The sequence below is a fragment of the Aplysia californica genome, unplaced genomic scaffold, assembly GCF_000002075.1.
Source record: "Aplysia californica isolate F4 #8 unplaced genomic scaffold, AplCal3.0 scaffold00074, whole genome shotgun sequence".
Lineage (NCBI taxonomy): Eukaryota > Metazoa > Mollusca > Gastropoda > Aplysiida > Aplysiidae > Aplysia > Aplysia californica.
In genome coordinates this window covers 380,605-391,778 of record NW_004797344.1, presented here as the reverse complement: position 1 = coordinate 391,778, position 11,174 = coordinate 380,605, and the positions used below count along the sequence as shown (strand labels likewise).

Here is an 11,174-nt window from a genome sequence, read left to right as displayed (position 1 = left end):
AGAGAGAGAGAGAGAGAGAGAGAGAGAGAGAGAGAGAGAGAGAGAGAGAGAAACACACATATATTTATATCTTTAAAAAAGTAGCACCCAAAAATGGTAAGCTGATCAAAACATTATTTTAATAGAACTTTTAGGGGATACAGCTGTAGAGTATGATACTATTTTTCTACTACACGTCTACTGTATTGTACAGTTATTTTGAAAATGGGAAATGCGTACACCTTCCCTAGAATCGGCACTCTCTTTGCCATATGAATGTTACTGCCGATAAAACCTGCAGTTTCAGAAAGCGGTCTATACGAACCACAAAAGTGCCGACGCTGAACGACCGTGCACTCATTTTGAAAAGAAGGACTTCCTGTAGTCATCAGAACTTTTTATGAGCCAGAGGAACAAAAAAGATTGTTTGTTTTTTTAGAACCGCCGGCAGCCGCGACTCTACAACTACAAGTCGGTGAAAATGTCATCGTCGGATCCTCTACAGTGTTCAAGATTCCTGGCAGATTTTAGGGGAGAAATATTGAAATCGTATTTTTTTCAGTGTATATTAAAGCTTTTTCGAGCTTTCTAAATATATGAAGTTTTCTGGTCTGTATCTACCATTATGTGCTCATTTCTTACATCTTAAGGTGTACCCTTATTCCTAAGTCTTTGCTCTGATAGGTACAGGTTTACCACTGACTGTAATAGGGTTAACAATCCGGCGTCGTTGATATAAGGACTGGGCATTTTGCCTTTCCTAAAAGTACGAAGGGAGTATATAATATTTATCTAGTAGCCTCTATTTGCCATTCCTTCCCAACAGTGTTTGCATCTTGGCAGGGTGGATTGAAGCAGCCTGCTATCTTAATTACCTGGTAATTATGTCGATGGAGGTGTTCAATATTTAAAATGTCATCGTATAACAAGCATTACTTTCCAGTTATCCCTCATAGAAGTGAAGAGCTGTAAGAAGCAAAAAGTAGTCAGACGTATTAGAGAAGGTTTTCCTGTCTGTCTGAATGTCTACACTATCATTGTCTGTACGTCTAATTCACATACAAAGTAATCTAAGACCTGTTTCACTTCACTTACTTCCTGTGTCATCACATGTTAGCCTGTTTGCCCTCAAATGTCTTGAGAATACCCGCGGAGTTAGGAAAAGACTGGCCTCTTATCTAGAAGCGAATGCACACGTCATATGGTCTAAATGGGCACAATCTCGTTAACCTTTGAATTGAGTAAGGTCATTATTGTCTAATTGTAGGTATCGGGGGGTATAAAAAGGAGATGCTAGCAGAATCAACCATAGCCGCAAGTTTTGATTTGTCAGTTCAGCTGTTGCCCTTTTTGTAACTTACGGTAAAAATGGCGGCAGCCTGGTTGCTCCAGGCTCTCTATACCTCCATACTGGGCAGTAGTGGTCTTCAGGGAGGACAAGGAGGACAAGGTGGAGGACAGGTAGGGAGGAATGACGTGTACCTCATGGCCAACACCAGCTACGGTACAGTCAGGGGAAAGGTAGACTTCACATCTCAAGTACCTGTGGCCAAGTTCTACGGTATTCCGTTTGCGAAACCACCAACAGGTGAGAGAGAGCCTTTTGTAATCCCCAAAGATGTCTTATGTGAAGTACAAATTCGCAAATTCTAACAATTTCTCTTTACTTGATAAACACATCGGAGCTTCGTAAACTAGCAAACACTTTCTTCATGTGCTGATGGAACGAGGCTCGTTGTCTTTCTCCTGTATCTCTCAACAGAAATGAATTATTCTAAATAGCAATTCTACAGCAGTATGGTATGGTATGGTAGTATGGGGTTTTACAGCGCTCGCAACTGCTAAGGTCATATGAGCGCGCGTACAGCAGTATCGACGAAGTATTGATTGCTGAATGTACATGGGGGACGGCGGGTAGGAATGAAATAATGGAAAGATTTTTATTTTGCTTATTTACTCTTTTATACCCCCGTACTGCAAGGTGTCGAGTGGAGATGTAATTGTCTAAGCTAGGCCAGGTGTTCGGCCTATTGGGTCTTCATACTGTGTCTTTGGAGGGTCTCCTTGACTCCATCGATCCATCTCTTTCTTGGAAAGGTTTGTAACAGGATTTGAGAGAGAGAGCGAGAAAGAGAGAGAGAGAGAGAGAGAGAGAGAGAGAGAGAGAGAGAGAGAGAGAGAAGGGGGGTGGAGGGAGCAGGGAGAGAGAGAGACTAAATGAAATGAGAAAACAGCGAGATAATGAAAAACTTTGTTTTCAACTAGAGAGAGAAGGGGGGGGGTGCGCAAGAGAGTGACAAGAAGAGAAAGAAGTATAGAGCGAAAGAGACATAGAGACAGACAGACAGACAGACACATAGACAGACAGACAGACAGACAGACAGACAGACAGACAGACAGACAGACAGACAAACAGACGGACAGACAGACAGATGTAGAGGAAAGCAAGTAGTGGTGAAGGGAATAACGTGAAGAGAGAGAGGAATGGAGAGAGTGAGCGAGAGAGAAAGAGAAGGAAAGAAAAGAGAGAGAGAGAGAGAGAGAGAGAGAGAGAGAGAGAGAGAGAGAGAGAGGGGGGGGAGAGAGAGAGCAGAAGATAGAAATCTATGAAGAAAATATACCAAGACTGAAATTAAACAGCGCACAAAAACGGTGACAAAATCAACAGATAAAGTTGTATGTGTGGGGGAGAGGGAGTGAAGCGGTAGGAAAACATGAACCACAGAGCCGGGACATTTCTGGGAGGAAAAAATATGCTTTTGTTTTGAAAGAATTTTAATTACCAGTGTACTGGTAGACATCAAACTGTCCGTATGCCTTAGAATACGCCGGTAATTTATTTTCTAACAACAAAAGTGGGGCTAAGATGCAAAACCCGTTACATCCATTTTAGCACTTTTGAGAGAATGAACTTTTTAAAAATACTGTAATACGCTTGAACATCTATTTTTTTTAAATTAGGTGGCTTTTATGAAGTATGTGTTTGGTTTGGGCTGAAAATACTTTGTGCATCTGATAGCCGATAACATCGTGCATTTTTAAGCAAAAAATCTCGATTTTTTCCTAAATGTCGCTTAGCGGGTTTTGCATCTAACCCCCTCCTGTCCTTTGCAGAACCCCTTTCCAGGGGGGAGAAAAGTATTTCTACAATGTCAAGCAAGAGGGTTGATTTTAAGCTTGAACCACCCCATTTAAAGATAAGATAAGAAATATTTGCTATCTATTATTCTTTTCCCTAAGACAGTTTGCTACTTTGCGTGTCACATTTTCTGACCTCTTATACCACAACATGTCGCGGGAAGAAGCAGATGTCATACGTGGGTGAGGTGTGTTGCTGTTTGGATTGTCATGGGTCATGGTTTTTTCTTTTTTTAAATTCCCTTTTCCTTGAAGTCATCGATTCGCATGTTTCAAGACGCCAGAGAAGTTTTTGCAGCCCCATTTATCATGTACAAACAACCTCATTTGTTGTTTTTGCGCGTATTTCACTAACTTGTGGACTAATTTTGTTCGTTTCTTTGTCCATACTCGTGATATTCAACGTTTTTTCTAAAATGTTCCATTTCATGCGCATTAAGCTGACTTAAAACAATGTAACCGCAGATATGTTTTGGTCTTATCAACACAATCTAGATCATTTAGAAGTCAGACTTTGTCGATCCTGCATAACAAGACATACCAGGCTTGTGAAGGAGGTTACAGCTGACAGGCGAAGAATTAAGATAACCCTCCTCATGGAATAGAGCTCATATCTTCTACACGCAACAGCGAAGTGGCTGACACTGACATTAGATCTAACACTTAAAAACGTAGTTTTTGGATGACTGGATAAATGAGAACGTAGGAAGTTGAAAAAACAACAACATTGGTATGGGAAAAATAAGCCTGCATAATATGATATTTAAGTCTTCAATTGTTTGAAAAATGTTATTAGACTATGTGGTGTGTGTGTGTGTGTGTGTGTGTGTGTGTGCGCGTGTGTGTTTATGTGTGTGCATATATGTGTGTATTTGTTTGTATGTTTTAGTGTATGCTTGAGGGACGATGAGATGGTATGTGCGCCTTTGCACATGATTGCAGTCTGGTAAGTTTTACGGCACCCGCAACAGAATAATAAGGTCATACGTGCCTGTGGGACACAATTGTTTTTATGTTATTTTATAGCCCGCTTGGTTTTAATTTGCGGGTCAAATTCAGTTTTCAAAACAACATTATAGGAGATATTTAAAAATAACGCTATTCACATTTCTAAGTAAAGACCAATGGTCTTAACAAAATCGAGAATTCTGTTGATTTCAACGAAGGAAAACACATTCTTCAAATAAGTACATTTAATAGTAATATATTTCTTTCAGGTCTCTCAAAAGTCCAGACAATTCATTAGGGTGTGCATGATAGTAAAATCAATATCGCATCCGACATAAAACGGTGAAAATATATCTGCATCAAGGAGGCATGCCAAGTGATTCCTTCCTACTAAAATTTGCAGTGGGTAATGGGACTGCTGGCCAAAGTCAGCCCCCTACAGTGCTCTGTATGGACCCGAACGTTTTTCGTGGACCCTATTGGGGCACGCTATTATGGAGTTTATTACTCACATTTTTTATCCAGCGTTCCTCCCACTGATAGGAGATGCAGTTTTGTTTGTTTTTTAATCGCATTTTTGAAGTTTGTTTTGGACTAGTAAACATTTTACCGTGCTCAAAACTGCATAAAGTAATATGAGACCAAAAGACACAAGTTCGTTGTTTTCACGTTAGTCGAAATGGATGATGTATCTAAAAATATATACTGAAAATATTCAGTTTTAAAATCAGCAGTTTATATCGTGACATAGCACAATTTACTTCAATGGCTCTACAAAATCAAGATATCTGTTGATATTACCAATGGAGAACATATGGGTTTGTTTAGAAAATCTGACCTACGACTTGAGTGGCAAACAATGAATGCCAATGTCTGTTTCGAAACAAGCACTTCATGATGTAGAAGATGTTTATCACTTCCGATGAAATCTAAATTGTGTCGATAGGGGTGTAAAATACACCTACATTTAAAAATGGTGATTTTTACAGGCTCGGTTACACAAAAAAGAAAATTCATAGAGAATAAAGAAAGAGTCATGTGTTTTGTTGGTATTTGTCTGTTGGGGACGTTCAAAGAGAAGGATGACTTCTAATGTTTGTCTATTGAGAGTGTCACAACACACTTAAGAAGGACTAAAATACTGTTTTTCAGGATCGCTTCGCTTTAAAGCGCCTGTTACTCCAGACTCGTGGAATGGAGTCAGAGATGCACTTACCTTCGGGAACGAGTGTTTACAACAAGCAGTACCTGCATTTACTTTTCACAACGGGGACATGCCGCCTAGAAGTGAGAACTGTTTGTATCTAAACGTCTACTCTCCAACACAAGGAAATGCTACAGGTCTAATGCCCGTCATGGTGTGGATACATGGCGGAGGGTACACTATAGGATCAGGATCCCAGTATGATGCCACGTCGCTAGCAACAAAAGGTGTCGTCATGGTTACCATCAACTATAGACTTGATCTTTTTGGGTTCTTGTCAACGGAGGACGATGCTATGCCTGGAAATTACGGAATGCTGGATCAGATTGCTGCTCTTAAATGGGTAAAAGATAACATTGCTTCTTTTGGAGGGAACCCAAAAGCAGTAACCATTTTTGGAGAAAGTGCTGGATCGGGAAGTGTCTCTCTCCTGACGTTGTCACCTCTCGCCAAAGGTCTGTTCCACAGAGCGATCATGGAGAGCGGTGTTTCTCTTTCTCCATGGGCCATCCATTACCCTGCAAATCGAGTTACCGCTCGAATGACAGCCAGATTGATCAGCGTGGCAGCTGAGTGCGACGACTTGGACAATTCAACTTCACTTTTGTCCTGCTTGCAGCAAGTGGATGCAGAAATGTTGCTGAACGTTTCTATTGCCGTGACCAATGCTGTAGATGCCGGTATTATAATGGCTCCAAGAGTTGAGACAACCTTTGGCTTCTTGCCAGAGTCGCCAGTTACACTTCTCTCACGGGGACAGATTAACCATGTAGACACTTTGAGGGGATTCAACAGTGATGAGGTTGGTGGGTATATCCCTGCTTTTATTCAAAATCCCCCAAAACCAATTACAGCGGAAGTGGCAAAACAAGTTATAGCACTTCAACTGAAACAGTTTACCAATCTACATCTTCAAGAAGTTTTAAATTTAATCCAGTCAACTTACGTCACTAATAATTTAAACAGTGACTTACTGCAGAGAGAAGCTTTGGATGCTGTGAACAGCTTTACATTTGTGGCTCCAACTCTAGTAGAGCTAAACGACGTTGTGCGCACTGCCCCAGAAAAGAAACACTACATGTATGAGTTCAACCACAGACCAAGTTTCAGCAAAGCACCCCAGTGGATGTCAGCTCTACATGGCGAGGAGCTCTTGTTTGTGTTCGATGTTCAAGCGAAAGTGTGGGCCGACAGTGGCTATGGTCCACCGAACGCTATGGACATTCTGGTATCTCAACAGATGATGGAACTGTGGACCAACTTTGCTCAGACAGGGAACCCAACGTCAACCGTGCCCAAAGGAGGAGTCATGTGGAACCAGTACAGCCCAGGAACACCATACTACCTTCGTATTAATTCTGCTACCGAGTCAAAACTATGGTCTAATCCTCGTGACGTTGATTTTTATCACAAACTTTTAGAGAAGATGACTGGAAGCAAAAAGCCAGTTTTTCCAATTATTGGGTAAAAGTAAACGCGATAAAGTTTCGCATTATGAAAATTAAATTATTCCGTGTCTTTCTTTTTAATAGGATAAATAACCCAGTGGGTATTGGAAAGTGTATATCAAGCACATAGTACGGATGTTCCTAAGGCATCCAAGACACTACATTATAGACACCAATGTTTTAAAAAAATTTCTGTATCATTTTATTTTTGAAGTTATAGGCAAGTTATTTGTTCCATTTTTTAAAAACGTTTGTTCAGTTGCGGAATCACAGACCAGTACGCCAGGTCTTGGGTTTATTTATTTTTCGAACACGCTTATCATGTCCCTGAATATATTATGAGACTAGCGTACATTACGATGGGGATCAATAAATTATAGTATTTACTCAATTTCTCAGTCTGGTATGGTGTGGCATAGGTTTACGATTGCTTAAGAATTATGAAGCTATTTCATGGCGGAGTCTCCGATTCAAAGTCTGTCTGACAGAAGGATCGAGCCAGGCTGTAGATCATCTATGTGCACTACACATACAACACCTGGTCAAGAACAAGATAATGGATTTCCGACCAGGATCGTCAGAATGGCTCAAGTTATATTTTAGTGTGCCCGCTTCATCTCAAAAGTTGGAATTTTTGTGACATAATGAGTAACAGTATCATCAGCATCTTCCGGGAACATGTTCCTCTATTCAACATAATATCTTACACATATTAGATACGTAAAATTAGTTATGTTTAATCCAACCAGTGAAAATGAAATGTACTTTTCAGCCCCATGATGATTATTATAAAAGAATTAACAGTTTCATTGTTTAAATGCAGTTTCATGGCCAAAAACAGTGAAGATAACTTGAATAATAACAAGCGAACTTCGTAGCCTGCAATCTGTTGTGAACGTTTTACGTCGCCATTAAAACAATTATTTTAGTTTGTAGAACTAAGCTGCTTCAACCCTACCTGTAAAGACCTTCCCAAATTGAATGGAATGCATAAAAACGCCGAGAGAAAGACAGATAAAAAATATTCTTTCTAAAAATGTTCCCTCCCCTCCCCTTCCCAATTGTAGCAGTAGAAGCAAACCCCTACACTCTACAGGACAGAGAGTCTAACTATCTAGAACGGCCTCCAGTAAACAAAAGCTAGTAATAAAAGTGGTGTTTCTAAGTGCCACACAATATGGAAACGGTAATTGTACAGACTATCATATAATTCACAGTCTACAAGAATGCCTCCTTTGCGACTACTTTCATGGTATCGATGTAGACCTATTTCCTTCTCCTTTCCTCTCCGTCTTAGGCGCCTGGTCGTAAGCACTTTTTAAAAACCAACGAACAAAGTGTTCGTGAAATATGGTTCTAACACAAAGGCGCCCTGTACTTCCCAAAAAGACTGATATATCAGCTAGCAATAATGCACTGGCGACGAAAAGAAAGGTACAACTTTTTGCTTGTGTATAAAATCTAGTCTTTTTTTCGTCTTTACGCTTCATCTTTTAAATGAGTAGTTCTAAGTACCCTGAAAAGTCAGTGAAACGTAGGTAATGTTGTACAAACATTTTTTGGTGTTTCAGTTAGTGTTCACAACACCCCGGAAAAAAAACAGAAAATCCAAATTATTTCACCGACCACGTGGCTATTTTTTTTCTGTTCTTTGTTTTATTAAAAATGAAGTTTAGATTAGTATCTACTTACGCTTTCTCAAAATGAGCAATTTATAGGTTTGGATGCTATAACTAATTTATTGTCATCGTCAAATGTGCACCCAAAAGTCGGTATTTGATATAAGGCGGTAATATAATAATTAAAGTCAAAGTCCTTTTGATTCTAAATTAAATAAAATAAATATAGTTTCGTTTGGTCACTGGCTTACAGGAATGCAAATGATAAATTCCATGCACCTAGGCAAATTTTGAAACTTGCCATTTTTAAAAGCAGACATACGAAATTGAAAGTGTTTTAGGAAACGTTTCAGTTCCTGTATTTCCAGGGACATTTCCCTTTAGCCTACTTGCCCTCCGATAACTTGGAAATACCCTTGGATTTAGGAAAAGACTGGTCTCTTATATCAAGAAGTTGACGTAGGCCTCACGTGATCTAAATGCACTCGATCTCGGTAACCATTTATAGTTTATCATAGTCCAGAAGTCAGTGTTGTGAGGTATAAAAGCAGAAAATGTTAGTAAAATCGACCACAGCTGCAAGTTTTGATTTGTGAATTCAGCTGTTGTCGCTCTTGTAACTTGCGATTAAAATGGCAGCGGCCTGGTTGCTCCAGGCTCTCTATACCTCCATACTGGGCAGTAATGTACCTCATGGCAAACGCCAGGTACGGTAAAGTCAGGGGAAAGGTAGACTTACAACTCAAGTACCTGTGGCCAAGTTCTACGGAATTCCGTTTGCGAAACCACCAACAGGTGAGAGTCTTTTGTAATCCTCAAAAGATGTCTTATGTTAGGTATAAAGCCGCAAATTCTAACAATTCCTCTTTCCTTGATAAACACATTTGAGCTTCGTGAACTATTAGACACTTTATTTTTTCCAAAATGTCGCTTAGCGGGTTTTGCATCTCACCTCCTCCTGTCCTTGGCAGAACACCTTTCCAGGGGGGAGAAAAGTATTTCTACAATGTCAAGCAAGAGGGTTGGTTTTAAGCTTGAACCGTCCCATTTAAAGATAGGATAAGAAATGTTTGCTATCTGTTATTCTTTTCCTTACGAGAGTGTGCTACTTTTGTGTCTTTATTTTCTGACCTCTTAAAAAACAACATGTCGAGGGAAGATGCAGGTGTCGTACGTGGACCAGGTGTGATGCTGTTAGGATTGCCATGTTGTTCATTAAGAGGGTCACTTCGACTCCTTCAAACCTTTTTTTTTTAAATTCCTTTTTGCCTTGAAGCCATCGATTTGTGTGTTTCTAAACTTCAGAGACAAGTTTTTGCAGCCACATTTATCATGTTCAAACAGCCTCATTAGTTGTTTTTACGCGTATTTCACGAACATGATGTCTCATTTTGTTCGTTTCTTTGTCCCTTCACATGATGTTCAACGTTTTTCTAAAACATGCGCATTAAACTGACTTAAAACAATGATACCGCAGATATGTTATGACCTTATCGACACAATCTAGATCTAGATTATTTAGGAGTCAGACTTTGTCGATCCTGCCTAACAAGGCATACCAGGCCTGTGAAGGAGGTTACAGCAGACAGGCGAAGAATTAAGATAACTCTCCTCATGGAATAGAGCTCATGTCTTCTTCGCGCAAAAACGAAGTGGCTGATACTGACATTAGATCTAACACTTAAAGACATAGTTTTTTGAATGACTGGATGAATGAGAACGTTGGAATTTGAAAAAACAACAACATTGGTACGGGAAAAATAAGCCTGGATATGGTATCTAAGTTTTCAATTGTTTGAAAAATATTATTCTGTGGTGTGTGTGTGTGTGTGTGTGTGTGTGTGTGTGTGTGTGTGTGTGTGTGTGTGTGTGCGTGCGTGCGTGTGTGTGTGTGTGTGTTTGTGTGTGCGTGTATGTGTATGTGTGTGTTTGTGCGTATGTTTTAATGTATGTTTGAGGGGCGATGAGATGGTATTTGTGCCTTTGCACATGTTTGCAGTCTGGTAAGTTTTACGGCACCTCCGACAGCATAATAAGGTCAGACGTGCTCGCAGGACACAATTCATTGTTTTTATGTTATTTTATAGCCCGAATTTGTTTTACTTTGCGGGTCGAAATATTTAAAGCATATAATATATAATAAATATTAAGTTTTTAAAACAATATTATACGAGATATTTTAAAATAACACTATTTACATTTCTAAGAGTAGGGGTCTTAACCAAATCGAAAATTCTGTTGAGCTCAACGAAGGAAAACACTTTTTTCAAATAAGTACATTTAATAGTAATACATTTTCTTCGGGTCTCTCCAAAGTCAAGACAATTCATTAGGGTGTGCATGACAGTAAAATCGATATCGCATCCGACATAAAAACTGTTTTTGTTCTCCCTGCAGAAAATATATCTGAGGCATGACCAGTGCTCGGTCTTCGTCCACTCTGTATGGACCCGAACGTTTTTCGTGGACCCTATTGGGCCATGCTATTATGGAGTTTATAAATTCACTTTTTTTATCCAGCGTTCCTTCCACTGATACGAGATGTAGTTTTGTTTTCTCAAAACTGTATAAGTTCATATGAGATCGCGAGACACAAGTTCGTTGTTTTCTCGTTATTCGAAATGGTTAAGGTATCTAAAAATATATACTGAAAAAAATTCAGTTTTAAAATCAGCAATTTATATCGTGACATAACACAGCTTATAGCTTTGAGTAAAGACCAATGGCTTTATAAAAATCAAGATATTTGTTGATATTAACAATGGAAAAATAACGGATTTGTTTACAATATCTGAGCTGAGACATGAGTGGCAAACAATGCTTGCTAATGTCTGTTTC

At 39.4% G+C, this 11,174-nt stretch overlaps 1 protein-coding gene across 1 annotated transcript; it reads left to right on the top strand.

The window, feature by feature from the left end:
• The first annotated feature begins 1,342 nt into the window (after window positions 1-1,342).
• On the top strand, window positions 1,343-7,522 carry LOC101856562 (carboxylesterase 1C-like). Its single transcript, XM_005094044.3, has 2 exons — window positions 1,343-1,567; window positions 5,218-7,522. Exons 1-2 carry the CDS (start codon window positions 1,348-1,350, stop codon window positions 6,735-6,737), a joined length of 1,740 nt encoding a protein of 579 aa, XP_005094101.1. The 5' UTR covers window positions 1,343-1,347; the 3' UTR covers window positions 6,738-7,522.
• The last annotated feature ends 3,652 nt before the right edge of the window (window positions 7,523-11,174 follow it).

Excerpts from the sequence above, each read along its gene's own strand:
- LOC101856562 (XM_005094044.3), top strand. The coding sequence starts at position 1,348 with ATGGCGGCAGCCTGGTTGCTCCAGGCTCTCTATACCTCCATACTGGGC. Across the intron at positions 1,568-5,217 it reads GTTTGCGAAACCACCAACAG|GATCGCTTCGCTTTAAAGCG; the intron begins GTGAGAGAGAGC and ends ACTGTTTTTCAG.